The 19,390-nt window shown below is 39.2% G+C and overlaps 1 protein-coding gene across 1 annotated transcript in view; it reads left to right on the forward strand.

Moving 5' to 3' along the window:
* EGF (epidermal growth factor) overlaps positions 1-16,985 on the forward strand; it is a 90,763-nt gene extending 73,778 nt beyond the window's left edge. Inside the window, exons 21-24 of the mRNA XM_059923428.1 lie at positions 4,150-4,317; positions 7,375-7,492; positions 10,249-10,354; positions 12,312-16,985. Of these exons, the coding sequence (XP_059779411.1) occupies positions 4,150-4,317; positions 7,375-7,492; positions 10,249-10,354; positions 12,312-12,562 (643 nt within the window). The 3' untranslated portion in view covers positions 12,563-16,985. The remainder of the gene's footprint in view (positions 1-4,149; positions 4,318-7,374; positions 7,493-10,248; positions 10,355-12,311) is intronic.
* Positions 16,986-19,390: the final 2,405 nt, after the last annotated feature.

Below are 19,390 nucleotides of genomic sequence, written 5' to 3' on the forward strand. Positions count from 1 at the left end.
TAGAAATCTGCTTTCATATTCATATTTCATGCTGTGATTTTCTAACCTAAGATAAATTTAGTACTTAATCATCCTTGATTTTGATAATAAGAATCAAATTGTTTTTACCTGTTCATGGCTTCTTGTTGTTACAGATAATGAAATTATGAAAACAAGTGTCCTAGCAATGGTCTGTGTTTCTCTCTGATACTTTAACTTTGGGTTATTAAAGACATTATAGACCTAGAGTCTGTCATACAAAGTGAAGTAAGTCAGAAAGAGAAAAACAAATACCGTATGCTAACACATATATATGGAATCTAAAAAAAAAAAAATGGTTCTGAAGAACCTAGGGGCAGGACAGGAATAAACACGCAGATGTAGAGAATGGACTTGAGGACATGGGGAAGGGGAAGGGTAAGCTGGGACGAAGTGAGAGAGTGGCATGGACATATATACACTACCAAATGTAAAATAGATAGCTATTGGGAAGCAGCCGCATAGCACAGGGAGATCAGCTCGGTGCTTTGTGACCACCTAGAGGGGTGGGATAGGGAGGGTGGGAGGGAGACACAAGAGGGAGGGGTTACAGGGATATATGTATACATATAGCTGATTCACTTTGTTATACAGCAGAAACTAACACACCATTGTAAAGCAATTATACCCCAATAAAGATGTTTAAAAAAAAGGACATTATAATAAGAAGAAGGGTACTGCAGGGTTGCCTATTGCAGTCAGCACGTTAATTTCATTTGGACCTGATAGCAGCAATTCATTAAATGATTTGTGAACTCTTTAGCACACTGCTTTCCTTGCTGTCATTAAATCCTGATGAATATATCATACTCCCCTAATAATGTTTCAAACACGAGTTGCTACAAAATGACAATTAAGCTGGATCTAACACTTAAATTTAAGGACCTTTAATCAAAAGCAACATTTAAAATATCACCAGAGTTCCCATTAATCAGGATCATAACTTTGTTTTTGAATTCTATATTTAATAAAAGTGTGGTTTAATCAGATGTCTAACCCTTCCCTCCTTCCCCACCCCCAATGACCTCACCTTGTAGTTTTTTAATTCCATAATAACACATCCCTAAGGAGTGCTTCCCAGTCCAGCTTTTATTAGAAACACTTCACAGGCATCATTCCACACAGAGTGTTCTTAACGTTGTGAGCACGTTAATAAAGGAATGCGGTTCCTTCCTTGTTTGGAGGCAACGAAAGCTCCCCTCAGATGCAGGACCCCCTGGCTGCCCCGGGGATGCAGAGGATGTGAGAACTGGAAGTCTCCACACCCAAGGTCCTCCTCACAGATCCCCCTCTCTGGGGATTCTCAGAGGACCCCAAACCTCCTGAGCACAGAAGAGGTCCTCGTTCATTCTGGTTTGGCTTTGAACCAACCCACACCCTATGGGGCAGGTCTTCTTCAGCCCAAGTTCTCCCAATAACGGTGCTGTGAAATGTTTCATGAAAAAAGGGTTGTGAATGGGCAGAAGACCTAAACAGACATTTCTCCAAAGAAGACATACAGATTGCCAACAAACACATGAAAGGATGCTCAACATCACTAATTATTAGAGAAATGCAAATCAAAACTACAATGAGGTATCACATCACACTGATCAGAATGGCCATCATCAAAAAATCTAGAAACAATAAATGCTGGAGAGGGTGTGGAGAAAAGGGAACCCTCTTGCACTGTTGGTGGGAATGTAAATTGATACAGCCACTATGGAGAACAGTATGGAGGTTCCTTAAAAAATTAAAAATAGAACTACCATACGACCCAGCAATCCCACTACTGTGCATATACCCTGAGAAAACCATAATTCAAAAAGAGTCATGCACCACAATGTTTATTGCAGCACAATTTACAATAGCCAGGACATGGAAGCAACCTAGGTGTCCATTGACAAATGAATGGATAAAGAAGATGTGGCACATATATACAATGGAATATTAGCCATAAAAAGAAACGAAATTGAGTTATTTGTAGTGAAGTGGATGGACCTCAAGTCTGTCATAACAGAGTGAAGTAAGTCAGAAAGAGAAAAACAAATACCGTATGCTAACATATGTATGTGGAATCTAAAAAAAAAAAAGGTTTTGAAGAACCTAGGGGCAGGACAGGAATAAAGACGCAGATGCAGAGAATAGACTTGAGGACACGGGGAGGGGGAAGGGTAAGCTGGGACGAAGTGAGAGAGTGGCATGGACATATATACACTCCCAAATGTAAAATAGATAGCTAGTGGGAAGCAGCCGCATAGCACAGGGAGATCACCTCAGTGCTTTGTGACCACCTAGAGGGGTGGGATAGGGAAGGTGGGAGGGAGGGAGATGCAAGAGGGAAGAGACATGGGGACATATGTATATGTATAACTGATTCACTTTGTTATAAAGCAGAAACTAACAGACCATTGTAAAGCAATTATACTCCAATAAAGATGTTTAAAAAAAAACCAGAAAAACCCCTAAAGAACTAGTGGAGCATGGCCTGCCCTTGTGAAATGCTGGCTGATTGCTTTGGGCCTTATAAGGCTGAGAGGCTTTGATATTGCAGCCTCCTTGGCTCCCAGTTCTCTTGTCACGTGCTTGGCATATTCCTTGAGACCCTAAGATCTATGAAAGGATTGGAGATGTGGCCTATTAATATCCAACAGTTTAAAAGTGGCTGCTAGGCGTTGATAGTAAACGTCTATAACCAAGACAGCTAGAATTAAAACAGCATACAGGAAAGCCGGGAATAACCTGATGGTCCTTTATGCTTCCTACACTCAGATCCTGCATTCTCTGGTAGGATCACTTCTAGAAGAATAGTTTTTCAGAGGTGCATGGAACTTAAAACTCTTTTTGGAAGTGGCCCAATGTAGTAGAAAGAACACAGACTTTGAAATCAGAGAACCATTTGAATCAAACCTGCCATTCACTAGCTGTGGGAAAAATTACTTAACTTCTTTGAGTCTCACTTTCCTTGTCTATAAAATGGGAATATGCCATCAAAAATAAAATGAATAAAAGTGCCTAGTACAATATCAGAAACATAAGGTGCATAACAAACACTAGTTACTTTCCCTCCTGTCTTTGAAAGTGACTAGCCAAAGCTCCTATAACCAACTCAGGTAGAACTAGGACTAGACTTGAGACCTTCTGGGCCTTCATCCATGACTTCATCCATGATGCATGCTTCGTCTAATGCTTTTCCCTTGCTGCCTCTTCCCCCCATGGGGACTGGTGTCAGTCCTCTGTGTATTCATTCCTTTACCTCCCTTTGGAACAAAGTGGGGACATGGTTATACAGAGAGTGGATCCAGGGCCAAGGTGAAGAAATTCCTAACAAGTGAGCGACACAAAATTTCTAATATTTTTAAAGTTTATGCTCTTGCAAAGAATAATAGAATATAGTTCTACCCAAGATCCTGAGAGTTTCTGGAAGCATGTGTTCCCAGTAGATGGCAGCATTGTTTCATTTACTTTCATCTAAAGGTTCGCAGCCTGTGTTGCCCGCTGGTAATTCCAGTAACAATTTCACTAATGAAACAGCAGGATGTTGGTGAATGCCTCTTTTTCCTCCACTTAGTTTTTCTCCCTTGAAGAAGTAGGCAAATGCTTGTGTGTCACCACCGAGTCCTTCTGAGTCTGTGATTTTAAAAAAGAAGGAAAAATGGTTTCCTCTGCAGACTAGTCTATGCTTCCAGTTCAGAGACTACTCAACATTCTTTTACAACCTGGTCTCAAGTGAAAGACTCTGCTTTGAATTCTTCCTTCCTTTGACCTATACTCATTGCAGTCTGGCTGAACATTTGTTCGAAAACTCCCTTGGCTCTTAGGGCAGGGTTGCTTTATGTTGGTCTTAGAGGAGGCTTCACAGGATTTTAGCCTAACAGAAATTGATCTTTGATCAATGTTCTGCAGTACCTTATAGAGGCGGTATGCAAATAATCCCCCATTAATCCCAGGGCCAACAGACCAATGGCGGAAGTCTGTGTTGCATTAACTTGTAAATTAGAGTGCTTTCAACTGACCCCTGATGGATTTTCTGTATGTCCAAAGAGCTGAAGCTGAAATGCAGGGGTTGAGAGACAGCTGGATATTGAGTGCAAAAATATAAGCGTTTTCGGCCTTGGCCCACTGCTGACCTCTGTTTGTATGTTGTCACAGCTGTGTCGTTGGCTACGTCGGGGAGCGGTGTCAGCACCGAGACCTGAAGTGGTGGGAGCTGCGCCATGCCGACCGCGGGCGGCAGCGGAGCACGACCGCGGTGGCCGTGTGCGTGGTGGTGCTGGTCCTGCTACTGCTCTTGGGGCTGTGCGGGGCTCAGAGATACAGGTGACTTTGCTTCCATTGGAACCTTCAACCTCCTTCTAGCCCCTCCCAGGGGCTTCTTGAGATGAGCTGCTTCTACACACTTATTTCATTTAAAAACTGGAATAACAGTAAAAGGAAACAAAAAATGGTCCAGGATTTCATTGCTCTAAAACATCAGTGCTTTTACTGTTCCATTCCAGTCTTTGTTCATAAACCTATGTAGTTTCCTGGGTTGTTATTTAACCTCACACGTTTTTATATTCCACTTTTTTTCTTTTAGCATCATGTGCTTCCTCTCACGCCATCCCCAGCCTGTATGACTATAATTTTTCATGGGTGCCATCCATTGAGTTGATTTCCCACAAAGTATTAACTTCTGTTCAAGAAACTCAGTTATCTCCCCTAACTTGGAAGGAAGTTTCCGGTCCTTGGAGTTTGTGTTTTTAATCATTTCAAGTTAAAAGTTTAAAACTGTGGAACGATAACATTTACACATTTATTTAAAAAAAAAACAAAAAAACCCCACTACATTAGGGTGAAGAAATGGGCATCACATTGTTTGCTCATTTTCCACTTTCTTCAAAAGTAAGACAGCATCCTCCGCTAGCCTCAAAACAGAAAAGCGTTTTATGCACTGTTGTAGTTTGTCTGGCATATATGACTTAATAAATGCTTTTCATTATTGTTACGATTTTCCATGAACTGTAATCTTCCCCAAGGAGTCACATGTTCCAAATCCTTTTCTATCTTGAGACACAGGATTCTCAGGCAAAAACTTGAAATTTTAATTCAGGGGTTCATCAGTAACCATTGTACTTTTTAGCCTGGTGTTCAATCAATATCTTGGATATTTGTAGGAAGACTATTGAATAATCAGCGTTTCATCCCATTGGACAGAATGCCAGAAGGAAAGTAAATGATTGGCAAATAATGTAGAAAAAAATGGAAGGAAGAAACAAGTCCAAGTGTACTGTAATTATTAGGTATTTTTTCTTATTCTATGGACTATGACATAGTAAGTAATATGCTGCTAAGTTCAAACTAAAACTGCCAGTTTAAATATTGCCACGTCACTAATGTACACCAATAAATACAGATCTAGCATTGGGTTTGTAAGTTAGGTGTGTTTAGCAATTTTCTTTAAAGAGTTAAAATCAGTTATTCCTCCCTTTGTGTCAGTCTGACCTGTTTTGTCTAGATTGGCTGTCCGCAACTATTTGTCTTGTGTATCTCTGAAAAGATTGTGGAACTAAATAATTTTAAAAGTATTGTAATATTATTACTTCATAAAACTTGTTGCGGACTTCCCTGGCGGTCCAGTGGTTAAGACTTTGCCTTCCAATGCAGGTGATGAGGGTTTGATCCCTGGTCAGGGAGCTAAGATCCCACATGCCTTGCGGCCAAAAAACCAAAACATAAAACAGAAGCAATATTGTAACAAATTCAGTAAAAAAGACTTTAAAAAATAAAAATAAAAAAATAAAACGATTTCTTGGAAGGACCGCTTTGTAAAAAAATCAACAGGAAGTATTATGTCACAAACTATAACTTGCAAATTTGGAACTGTTTACATTAACCACTTCAATTTTTTTCCTTGATACTTTTGATTAAAAATAATAACCCACACTATTTCCTGATGGGGTTCCATCTGTTTCATGGAATTCACAGCTCCTGGGATGGGGCTTCCACAGCAGCCCTTACCTTCCTTATTGCCCTTCCTCCGATGGTCAGACAGGCCTGTTTGACTGAGGGTTACACTTCTAGAGGGAATTAAGATGCCATCTGCCCCGAGATAGCAGCACTATTTTGGAATCTTGAGGCTGGCTGGTGGTCTTCCCCACCACCTTTCCTCCATTGGCTTCCCTTAAATGGCTGCTCAGTATGTGACGTACCTGTCTCTCTCCCTCTCAAGGCTATGCTTTGAGGACAGGGATCCCACTTTCATGTTAGGTCTCCCTCCCTTTCACCCCCTCCCCCAGGGCATGACACCATGCCTTGCATAGACCTGGAAGGAGCCTAGGCTTTGCATCTGTCGACTGAAAAAAAAAAAAGCACAACGTGAGAGTTATGAGTTAAGTTTTATTGGGGGCAAAATGAGGACTATAGCCCGGGAGACAGCATTTCAGATGGCTCTGAGAAACTGCTCCAAAGAGGTAGGGGGCAAGGTCAGTATATATGTGACTTTGGTGAAGGGGGAGTACAGGCAATCAAGCACATATTTTTTGCAGAAGGTTGCTGCTAGTCTCGTGAAGGTTACTGCTACTCATGAGGAGGAGACGTCACCATGAAGGATTTTAGTACTTTGCTAGATACAAGGAGATGCAAGAATTGGGCTCATAAAATCTTTTCCTGAGAATATCTAATTATCTAAGGACCTGTTCTGCCAGTTTTTCGCAGAGCGCCGAGTGCCTCATTCCTGATCTCCTCACTCAACTCCTTTCAGTGGGTGTTGAAGGTCAGCAGCTGCTGCAGCTCGTGATATAATCCTTGTAGAGGTAGATGGCAGGTGCCAATATGTAGTTGGCACAGCATTGTGACCCGGCTCCTGGGCTGCCCTTGGTAGCTGTGTGCCTTGGTTTCATCACTACTATCTCCCAGTCCCCCTGGCTTCACTTGTAAAATGAAGCTAATATAGTGTGTGTCGCACAATTGCTGTGGTACTATTTCCATAGGCACCCCCTCCCCACAAATTCTAAGTCGATTTAGGTAGAGATTTTGTTGTGTTGTTTTTCCATTGTTATGTCTCCAGTACTAGGACAGGGCCTAGGATATAGTTAGTACTCAATCGATACGTCCATGAATAAATGAATGAATGAATGCATGGCTTCCCGCCCACCCCATGCCCTCCTACCCCTTGTCACGGTACCTTGGAAAGAGTGAAGCATCATCTGGAAAATAATGCAGGGAAGGATGCCTTAAAACCCAAAGTTAGGCTCCTAGTTTCCTTAATACTTCTTCTCTCCCATGCATTCTAAGTACCTACATTTCAGTAGCAAAAGTAGTTGTCCTTGACCATCACTGCGTAGGCTACTGTTTTATTTTGTTTTGAGATTGTCTGATATTTTGGCTCTATGGCAGGACTCAGAAGCTGCTATCGGAAAATCCAAAGAATCCTTATGACGAGTCGAGCAGAGATGTGAGCAGTGTCAGGCCTGCAGATGACGAGGCTGGGATGTCCTCTTGCCCCCAACCTTGGGTAATGTGACCACAGTACATGAAGCAAGAAATTAAGTACATGAAGCAAGAAATGTAAAGGAATAAAGCTTTACGTTAATCCCAGTTCATTTTTTTTCTCATTCTTCACTGAGTTCGGAGAGACTGGAATCTATTATAGCTTCCAGCTGGTGTTAATGTTACCTAACACCACAACAAGTGGGAGGTCCTGGGTGGGCAGTGAGGGTGGGGGAACTGTGTCCTAAATTAAAGTAATCAGATAAGCTAAACTAGTGCCATAATGGAATGCACGAGACATTTATGGGATCTTTTTTCTAGCATGTACTTTCTTGCTATAAGTTAGCTTTTTATGTGTTTGTGAAAAGTCTTTCCCCATTTTTAGGCGATCCCTTTCAGATGGATGTCTTAAAAACCCAAGATTATGCTCCTAATTTTGTTAAAATTTCTTTTCTCACACACATTTTAAGTCCTTACACTTCAGCAGCAAAACAGTTGCCAGATTTAGCAAATAAAAATACAGGACACCTAGTTAAATTCATACTAATACTGAAAGTTCAATTTTAAATTCAAATTTTACTGGGTATCCTGTATTTTATCTGGCAACCCTGTATATTTTCCAAAAAGCATAGTAATTGCGAAGTTCAAAATGCTTCATAGATCATCCACTTCAGTAATTGATCTTAGAACACTAGAGGGCAGACTTGGGACAGGCTCTCTTGAAATTGCTGGAATTTCCATTTTTCAGAATCCCGTCAGAGATAGCTTGACTGGTTCAGTGTGTGTTGTTGGTATCATTTGTGGTATATGTCGTGGAAGAGGCTGGACTATATGGCAGGTCCGTGGGGAATTGAAACCTGTGGGCACATAGGGAAAAGGTTATTAGGGAGAGGTTGTCAAGCGGCAAAGGCATCATTTGGGGTCCTTCCCACATCACTTCTCCCACTCCCCAGCCTCTACTTCATGTGCATTTAGGAGAACAGCTTTCCTGTGGCTATGCTTTTGACTAACAAGTGACCATCTGTCTCTGCCTGTTGTAGGCATTCAATGTATACTTATTTTTTGGTGGAACTTGAGTACAGAAATACAATAAGAAATGTGAATTCTGGCTTTACTCTTCTAACCAGTTGGCTAATTTTCAGCAAGTCACTGAACCCCGGTTTCTTCATCAGGACTCCAAGGCGTTTGGATTACATGAGCTCTAAGATCCCTCCTGTCTCTGGAGATTCCCTAAGTGTGTGGTTCTGGGTGGACTTAGCTATAGAATGTCCTCAGTTCTTTGAAGCTTCATGACTTGTGGACTCTTTAATTTTCCAGATCTCATTGTCAGCCTGTACGGTACTTCCTTCAGGTTTTGGGTAGCAAGTTTAGTTCATCTTATTTAAATCATGGGAGAGAAGGAGAAATACAATCTGTATCTTATTTCTTAAAAAATCAAAAACTCTTGCTGCTGTCATGAGCAGCATGCTGTCTCAGGGCTGTGGTGAGAGGCTCAGTCTCCCAGCCGTCAGAACTGTCGTTGACACCAACGGCTGCCGCAGATATCAGTGGAAGTGGGTGAGAGTTGAACACCCAAACCAGGAGGAGAAGCAGCAGAAACAAATTTGGTTCCATCAGCTGCCTTCCCCAACCCAGGCCAGAATCCCGGAACCTATGTTCTTCTGGCAGAGAGGCATGTGGTTGGAAAACTGGCAGTGCAGTGGGCTGGATTTTAACTTAAGCCAGAAAAATGGGCATGTGCCCTTAAACAGTGGGTCATGTATTCGTTTTGCAATGAGTTACTGTGGGAGACCATCGATGAGGAGGAGGTGGCGAAGGGTGATTAGTGTTGTGGAAAATAAGAAAATGAAAACGTGTTCAGAGGATCCACCGTTCTCTCACCAACATTTCTCTCCCTAATCGACTCTACTCATCTTGATTCCTATACTTTTCTCAAGGAGAAATATGACCAAGGAGATTTTTTTCTACTCTCTCTTCCTCATTGTATTTCTGAGCTATGGGCTCATTATGTGGAGGGTACATTTCTGAACCAGTAGAGCATTGGTTCAGAACCTTGGGGCAGTCTCTCTGCTGGGTTACTGATTGGCAAGGAAGGACGTCACCAAACTGCATCCTTCATCCTGGGGCATGGGGTCACTTCTTTTCTCTCCTTTTATCTTTGATCTGCTTTAATCTCTAATCTATCTGGTGTGAATGTGAGCCAGTGAACTCTGGTTAGCCTGCATTGCAAGTGCCCAATCAAATGTGGACAGTACAAACAATGACAAAATTAATCATTTTGTTGACCAAAGAGAAATAATGTTGTTTTCTGAGCCTGCCTTTTAGAATTCTGGTTCCCAAGCTGTTCAAGCATGAAAAGACATTTCATGGATCCCGGCAAAATAGTAGCTGCATTATTAGTTCTTATTACCCACTAATGAGCCCAAATTATTCAGAACTTGATAGCATGTTTAAGTGAATTTTCCTAATTAAGCACACACACATATTTGAAAAGTTGGAGCACATACATGTGCGAGATATTATTTGTCTGGCCTGTGGGCAATGCTTAGAACACTTGTGGATTCATGTATGGGTAGTGCTAGTTGCTTCAATAGAGAGTAACAGAAGCTTTCTAACTGAAAACTGAATCTTTCATTAGCCAGAGAGACAAATTTGACAGGGCCTTTCTTTTGGCTTTTACCTTCTATAAGGTGGACATGAAGCCATAGATTTTATTTAACGTATGTTGAGATAATTTATGGATTTTAACAATGTCCTCTCTCTCCCTTTTGTTTGCTGCAGTTTGTGGTTATAAAGGAACATCAAAACTTCAGCAATGGGAGTCAACCTGTAGCCCTCAAGGACGGCCTGGTGGCAGATGTTGGCCAGTTTTCTTCCCTGGAGCCTGGTGAATGATTATCTTTACCTGGATCTTGAATGTTTCCCTGAATGTGAAAAGTCTCATCTACACACAGAAACAGTGAATAGTGAAATTGTATAAGCTGTGTAAGCAGCTGGCTGTATTGGAATGCCATAGAACTTTAGAGAAATATGTTTAGACTAGATTCCTGTTTACCTGAGGTTACCATGTTCACCCAAAACTCTGGTCACATAGCAGTCTGCTAGGTCCCCTTAAGCAAGCACACAACGAGTCACTCCTTATTTTGATTTAGATTGGGTTTTGAGGTCATTCTTGGGGTTCGGGATCGATATTGGCAGCTGTAGGTATGGTTCCAGTGAAATTGCAAGTGGCTCCAAGAAAATGTGTTCCATGTTTTAGAAGGAAGGATTCTTGTGAATTTAAGTTGATCTGGGGGTTCTCCTAGGGATTTGAGAGTATTTAAGTCTTATCAGGAGCTAGCCCTCAACCAGATGCCTGGCCGTCTGTGAAATCCAGCCAGACCCCTGCGAGAGGGGCTGTAAAATCAACCCACATTTTCAGGCTGTTCTGGAGCTCAATCTGCTTCCAGTAGAAATGGAGTTACGTATGATTCTACATAATACTTTTGTCAAGAGTTGTATTAAGATAAATTTCTTGGGCTTGGGTCTCAGATATCATAGTTGTATTTCCTAACTCAGAGGACAACGTTGAATATGCTTTTTGTATCATAAACCTTCAGAAAGGTTCAGAGAAACTTTGAGCCAGCAAAACCACTTCCTCTGCTAATGAGAGGCGCTTCAGCCCCACTTATATTTTCTGATATTTACCCTTCATAAATATGCTTATTACCATTCTCTTCTCCTCAGACTTCCTCGTAGAGAGAACATAGGCTTCTTGTTTTGAAAACACTCACTCCAAATCCCCCTCTCATACATGTGTTGCCACATAACCCAAATTCAGTATAACTTTCTTTCCTAATTTGAGGAAAGCTCTGGATATTAAGGTATACTTCAGAATTGAATATTAAAACTACAATAAATATTATATATATGTATATATATCATTACAAGTGTTGTTAATCGGGATAATGAAAACATTTAGCATTTTCAAAAGTTGCTTGGGTTTTTGTTGTTATTAGTAGCATTTTTGAATGTAATGGAATATCTTGTTTTACATAGTACTTTTTCTTGAGGAGCTAAAAGCAAATAATTCTTTGTTATGAAGATAATCTCCTTTAGAGGTATATATAATGTAATTTTGTAAGATATTCAGTAGCACAATTAAAAGAGTATGGTTAAACTCAGACAAGAACTAAGGACTCTTTAGCTGAATACTCAGGAATAAATTAGAATCTCTCTCTTTTTACTCATTCTATTGCAAACAGTTTGACCCATTCTCTATGAGCCACTCATAATACCTGTCTCCCAATATGAGTGATCATATCCCCAGTCATGTCCAGCCATCTCATAAATGCCTGTTATGAAAGTGCATGTGGAGATTGGAGGTGGGGAGGTAGAGTGGGAAATGAGATAAAAGATCAAGATTGGCTCTGAGCCAATTCTTTCTCTACCCTGGAAAACCCATTAAACCACAGGCTATACTAGTGGTGCCTCCGTAGAACCATATGCATTGACCTCAGCCAACATCAACTGGTGCAAGTTAAGTGCAGAGTATCATGCTAGGGGATAGGAATGCAAGTGCATTTAAAACCTGAACTCTGTTCTCAAGTCATTTATGGGCCAAATGGGGACAGAGGAGGTACACAGAGAAAGCTAAGTAGCAATGTCAGGTAGCACAGTCCTTTGAATCATCTTACTAACCAAAACTATTTTAATTTTTAAAAAATTGGGTCCAGAATGGTTTGAAAATGGGTTCATTTGTGTCTCATATTTCAGGCCTACTCTCCAGCCACTACTATTAAGGTCTGTCTTGCTGGACATTGTGAGTGATGTGAATACTGAAATGTCTTTTTTCTCTTGTACAGGGTCATTGCAACCAACATCATGGAGAAAGGAGCCCCAGATGTATATGGTCACAGAACAAGGATGCTGTGTTTCATCATCCAGTGAGAAAGGCTCTAGTCACCAGAGAATGAAGTGTAGCTTTCATCTCCCCTCCTATGGGGCATGGCCCATTACTGGGGGAGTTGAGAAGTCCCATTCTCTCCCGTCAGCTTACCCATTATGGCAACAAAGAGCTCCGGATCCACCACACCAAATGGAGCTGACTCAGTGAAAGCTGGAATTAAAAGTAAGATCAAGAGGAACAAACCGTATTGATGGATAGTCATACTTCATTTCAAAAAGTAGAGGAAAAAATACAGATTTTCATTCTACAATCTCTACAACTAATCACCTACTCAGCGTCGGAGACAAATACGTATTGTGCTTTTGCTTCTTCCTTCAAGCAGTCTCACTGCAGATTTTCAAGTAAAAGTAACCTGGAGAATCACTGGGTAACTCATTAGAAACCAAAATGGGGAAAGTAGTGCTTTGTAAACTGTGTTGTCTTCAATAGTCAATACAGAGAGATTTTTTTCTCCTGCAGCCCCAGAAGAAATTTGGGGTTAAAACAATCAATCATACAGGTTGGGTCAGTTATAAAGTAATTTCTCTTAACTGGACAGAACATTTAGCTCAATCTTATGAAATGGTTAGAATATTAAAATTATTGTTATTGATATAATACATCAGTAGGCATTTAACTTATCATTGGTGTGGTCCATGCTGGTAATTTTGCAGAATGAATTTTGATAAATTAATGAAAAATGTACTAACTTAGAACCTGATTTCTTCCAAATTGGATGGCTTATTTTTTCTTTAAAAATCTTTGAATGAAAACATTTAATTTTTAAAACATTACCCAAGAGACTTCTGTGTTTCTGACATTACTATTCTTTCCCCCACATAATTTTTTCTCTAATGAAAATGGTAAATTATCCCTTTGTATGTTTGCACAGAATTTTTACTTATTTTCAAAATATGAGATTGTAAGCAAATTGCCTGATTTATTTTAATTTTGGACAGCAATCAATTTCTTCTAATTATTTAAATAAAATCAGCATTAAACATAAACATTTTATTGTACACCTGGTTAAGTAATAAATTATAGTTTAAGGAGATGTTAGAGTTGAAGCAAAGTGATATTCTAAGCTTGCTATTGTTACTTTACAAAAAAAATCATATTTGAAATCTTTCTCTCTAACGTTAAAAAGTAAAATTTCACATAGTGTTCCAATTAAATATCATTCTTGCAGCCAAGACACTGTTACTACAAATTACACAACCTAATACTGTAACTGTGGATTGTTTGGGGCTTTGGATTATTCAGTTTACGCATTAACTAGTCCCTTTGCTTATCTTTTCTTTCCTTTCTCTTGAACTCCTTGCACTTTGGTTACACCAGAAGTCAGCATGAAAAGGAGTTGAAGCACATCTCAAGTAGATACTTCTTAGAAGTTTTGGTAAAGATTTCGTGGTGGAGTTAATTCAGATTTTTCTGTATTCAGTTTTGCTTTAATTGATAGTTGATAACCTGGAGGATCAGAAGATCTGTCTTTTATTTCTTTTTTTTTTTAATTAATTTATTTATTTATTTATTCTTGGCTGTGTTGGGGCTTCGTTTCTGTGCGAGAGCTTTCTCCAGTTGCGGCGAGCGGGGGCCACTCTTCATCGTGGTGTGCAGGCCTCTCACTATCGCGGCCTCTCTTGTTGCGGAGCACAGGCTCCAGAAGCGCAGGCTCAGTAGTTGTGGCTCACGGGCCCAGTTGCTCCGTGGCATGTGGGATCCTCCCAGACCAGGGCTCGAACCCGTGTCCCCTGCATCGGCAGGCAGATTCTCAACCACTGCGCCACCAGGGGAGCCCCCTGTCTTTTATTTCCAGTGAGTGAACTGACCTCAAAAAAAATGTAGTCATAATTCTCCCAATGATGGGAAAATTATATTTGTAAGTGTGAATATTTTTTCTTCTTCCAAAAGTGAGCATTTTTAAAACTTTAAGTGTTTAGATTACATTTTTGTATTTTAGCACCTCTTTTAGGATTCCAGCAATAACCAAAGCAATGACATGAGACCACAATAGCCCATAACATAGCATTATCTTTGAACCGTTATCTTCAAGCTGTGCAGTGAATCTGATACCTCATAAACTGGGACCCTGTGTCCTTGATCAGGATCTATCACTGTCTCCCTGGTCAAAGTAGAGAGAAAACACACTTTGTGTCCTTAGCAAGTCACCCTGAAAGAGTTTTCCTTTGCTGAGGCTCCCACGTCTCTACCAGAAACATCCTCCTTTAAGAATCTATTTTTTTAAAAGAGCATTTTCATCTAAGATATTCAGTCTGGAAAAAATGCAAATCAAAATTTTTTTTTTTTAATAAATTTATTTATTTACTTATTTATTTATTTTTTGGCTGCGTTGGGTCTTCGTTGCTGCACGCAGGCTTTCTCTATTTGTGGCGAGCTGGGCCTACTCTTTGTTGCGGTGCGCAGGTTTCTCATTGCCGTGGCTTCTCTTGTTGCAGAGCACGGGCTCTAGGCACACGGGCTTCAGTAGTTGTGGCACATGGGCTTAGTTGCTCCGAGGCATGTGGGATCTTCCTGGACCAGGGCTCGAACCCGTGTCCCCTGCGTTGGCAGGCGGATTCTTAACCACTACGCCACCAGGGAAGTCCCTCAAATATTTTTATTTCCTAAATCTCATGGTCTCATTGTGCACAATGCCTGATTGTGATCCTATCTGACTAAATGTCACCTGCTACATAACATGAGCATTCTGCCCTCTTTTCTAGCACCTAATAGAAGGCTTAGCATACTCTATTCTTTTGAAACCGTATGGTTCCAGTTCCACCAATTAACCTTGATTTCCAACTGATATCCTCTTCATGTGAATAAATGATTATCGTGTGATTATTGAAAATGTGTTAAAAACACTAAATAAGTTATTTAAAAACATACAAACAAACCAACAAAAAGGCTGGGAGAAAGGGAAAATATCTAGGTAATTTAAGCAGCTGTGACAGGCAACGTTTTGTTGTTGTTGTTTACTTTCTCTTTCTTCTTTTTTTTAAATCCTTAAATGAGAAACCCTCTCTGCATTGTTTCATCCTGAGCTCTTTCACTCCAGACACGCCTGAAGCAGAGTTCTTTCCCGTTTGGAACTTGACAGGGTTTCTGTCACTAGTAGCCTATGCTTACAACAACGTAGCTCAGTAGGAAAATAATGTGATGGACATGGATCCTTAGTTAATCACTCACATATCTGAACCGGAGAATTTAGGAAGCACATAAATTACCAAACAGGAAAATTTCCTAGCTGGTGGTCATTTCCTATTTTTTCTCCTCTACAGTGAATATTTGACCCTTCTGACATAGTTCAATTTCCATTTCTGGTGGGCCAGAAGGAAAATTATGACGTGCCCTACTCAACAATTAAGCCTTCAGAGTGCATTCTAAACTAAGAGTTGTCAATCCCAGATTAATGCCTGAATTATTTGGGTTCTTATTTTTCATTTATATCACTCACCTGCCAAAATAATAAAGTATAGTAAAACTGTATTATTCAGAATTTTAGGGAGTCATTTGGACAGTGAGGCAGGTGCTTGCACCGTGGTTTCTTTAGCTCTAAAATGAGGCATCTTTTGTATGAAACAACTTAAAGTAACAGCAACACCAACACAAACTAAGGTGTTATTTCTACCACTGAGGTATTGAGGTAATCAAGGCCTTACTGCTTTAGAAACCAAATATTCTTTCCTAAAAAAAATCAATTTAAGATAGCACTCTTTTTCTATCACTCTATGAAACACGCTGCACATAATTACACATTTTCTTGATGACGTAAGAACTTCATTACACACCAGGCATAATATAATGCTACAGTTTTGTGAGAGTCAGAGCTTCTTTGCTGCATACAAAGATCCTTAGAACTTGAGTCCAAATACTTTAACCTGTCATTTTTTTATTCCTTTTATGAACTTTTAAGCTGTCAGCTCTCATGACTCTATCAATTACCTTCCATAGATGCTCCTTATCACCTTCCTTGTTGCTTCTGTTTTGTAAACTTGGCGTTCAGATTACCAAGAAAGTTAGCACTGTAAGTAAAGTAAGAGTACATGTATAGTCCTGAAGGAGAGCGTAAGTACATTTCCTGTGCAAGTACTTAGGTTTTAGCCCTTAAACTTTTTTTTAAATATAGATTTATTTATTTTTATTTATTTATTTTCGGCTGCGTTGCTGTGTGCGGGCTTTCTCTAGTTGTGGCGAGTGGGCTTCTCGTTGCAGTGGCTTCTCTTGTTGCAGAGCACAGGCTCTAGGCACGCGGGCTTCAGTAGTTGTGGTGTGCGGGCTTCAGTAGTTGCGGCGCATGGGCTTAGTTGCTCCTCAGCATGTGAGATCTTCCCGGACCAGGGATCGAACCTGTGTCCCCTGCATTGGCAGGTGGATTCTTAACCACTGCGCCACCAGGGAAGTCCCAGCCCTTAAACTTTTGACATGTTGCATCCTTTTATTTTTTCCTTACTCTTCTCAGCTGCATTCTCAGAGTGCAGATACATCGATTCCAGATAGAGGAGGTGGTGTGGGTACGTTTAATGACAATACAGAATGTAGTGGTTATGAAGATGGTCTCTGAAGTCAATAAAACTGAATTCAAATCCCATTGTGTCACTTAACTAGCTTTGTTACCTTGTTCAAACTACTTAATCTCTCTCAGCTTCAATTTCCTCATCTGTAGAATGGGGAGAATAACAGTACTGTTGTCAGAGGACTGTTGTGATTTTTACATAAAATAATGCATGTAGAGTACTTAGCATAATGCTTACCATAAAATTAAATGGTGTTATTATGGTTATTATTTTGCCCTTTCCTGAGACCACTGTTTTAATAGCATTAATTTACATTATGGTGACCTTGTTTTTTCTGCTTCTAATCCAGGCAATTGGCACGTGAAGATGGGGCAAAGAGCAGAACCCTAAACCCCTGGGTCAAAATTTTAAGAGGCATTATGCACAAATATCAAGACAGACTAAACATTCAATTTCATTTTTACATTAAAATCACTACCTTAGACATTTACATTTGGGACATGTTGGTCGTTTATTCATCAAGTTTTATGCATTGGATAAATAAATTAATGAGAATATTAATTCATGACTATATTAGTATGAGACAACACTGTGCAGCTTATCTGTGCCTTGATAGAACTGCGAAAAACATTTGTTTGTTTTTATCTATTTTTTAAAGGCAGGAAGTTTATAAACAAAAGAGGTCCTTGAGAAACTATCATAAGGCTTCTACTGAAAAATCTCAGATGGTAATTAAATATCCCATGTGTTGTAAGAATAACCCCCTTGTATATTATAGTGAGATATTTCTCTAACATTTGTTGGCAGCTGCTAAGCCAAGCAGAAATACAGTGTAGAATGTGGACATTAGTTTTAAATGCTTATTAATTTGTTAGAGCTGGAGACAGCAGCACAAAAGATGTAGGTGGTAGCTTCCAATGATCAGTAAGAAAATGTATAATTAGAGTTCTAGAACCACTTGATCTCTGTCAACAACAACTTTCCAAATTTTTCACTATCATTACCTGCTTTTAGTATTTATACCTGTTGCCTCAATGATAAGGAAATACCATTTCCCCAATGAAATTAAAAGGAGAAATAGACAAATCCACAATTATAGTTGGAGACTTGAAGACTCCTCACTCAGTAACTGACAGAATTAGTACACAGAAAATCAGTAAGGCTATAGAAGACCTGAACAACTCTATCAACCAACTTGATCAACCTGACATTTATAGAACACTCTACCCAATAACAGTAGTATATACCTTATTTTCAAGTGGTCACGGAACATTCACTGAGATAAACTATATTCTGGGCCACAAATTTCCTTAACAAATTTTTTAAAATATATAATTAACCCTTAAATAACATGGAGATTAGGGACACTGACCCCTCACACAGTCAAAAATCCACATACAACTTCACAGTCAGTTCTCTGTATCCAAAGTTCTGTATCTGCAAATTCAACCAACCATGAATGATGTAGTAATATTGTATGCATTTATTGGAAAAAATCCTCATATAAGTGGGCCTGTGCAGCTCAAAACTGTTGTTCAAGGGTCAACTATATATCATACAAAGGATGTCCTATGACTATAAAAAAATTAAACTTGAAATCAAAAGTAGAAAAATACCAGGAAAATCCCTAAATATTTAAAATTGAACAATACACTTATAAATCACCTATGGCCCAAACAGGAAGTTTCAAGGGAAATTAGAAAATATTTTGAACTAAATTAAACTGAAAACACACACACAAAAAATAAATTTAAAAATTAAAAAAAATAAAAAATAAAAACTATGGTAATGACTGGACTGTGACTGAGCTTTTAAACCATTTATACCCAAATCTCATTTAAGCTACCTAGTCCCATAGATGTGGGTATATATGATAGTTTGCACTGGGGTCAAAAAGCCTTTGTATCTGTGTTATTAAAATATTTTTCTCCAGACTTCTATCATACATTTGCACTGTGCTTTTAATTTTATTTATTTATTTATTCATTCATTTATTTAATGATTTAGGTCTTTTTATTTTTTATTTAAGTATAATTGCTTTACAATATTGTGTTAGTTTCAGCTGTAGCATGGTGCTTTGTAATTTAATAAGGATTTTTGTATTCATTATCTTATTCAACCTCATTAATTCTCACACCCAAACTATAAAGTTAGTGAGGCAGATATTCTTTCCATTTTACTTATTCTTAAAGATAGATTATGTCCAAAACTGAAGGAAAGTGAAGACGAATAATAAAATACATTACTAGAGATAAAAATTACTTCATAATGATAAAATGTTCAATTTGCCAGAAATATAATTCTAAAATCATGTACTCTTAATACCCTGCCTCAAATATATAAAGCAAAAAATTGACAACTTACAAGAAGTATTGAAGAAAACACTATCACAGTAGGAGATTTTACCATACTACTTTTGGTAGTTAATAAACTTAGGAGACAAATTAGTAAGGATATAGAAGACTTTAAAGTATATTTT

The sequence above is a fragment of the Balaenoptera ricei genome, chromosome 5 (genome assembly GCF_028023285.1).
Source record: "Balaenoptera ricei isolate mBalRic1 chromosome 5, mBalRic1.hap2, whole genome shotgun sequence".
Classification (NCBI taxonomy): domain Eukaryota; kingdom Metazoa; phylum Chordata; class Mammalia; order Artiodactyla; family Balaenopteridae; genus Balaenoptera; species Balaenoptera ricei.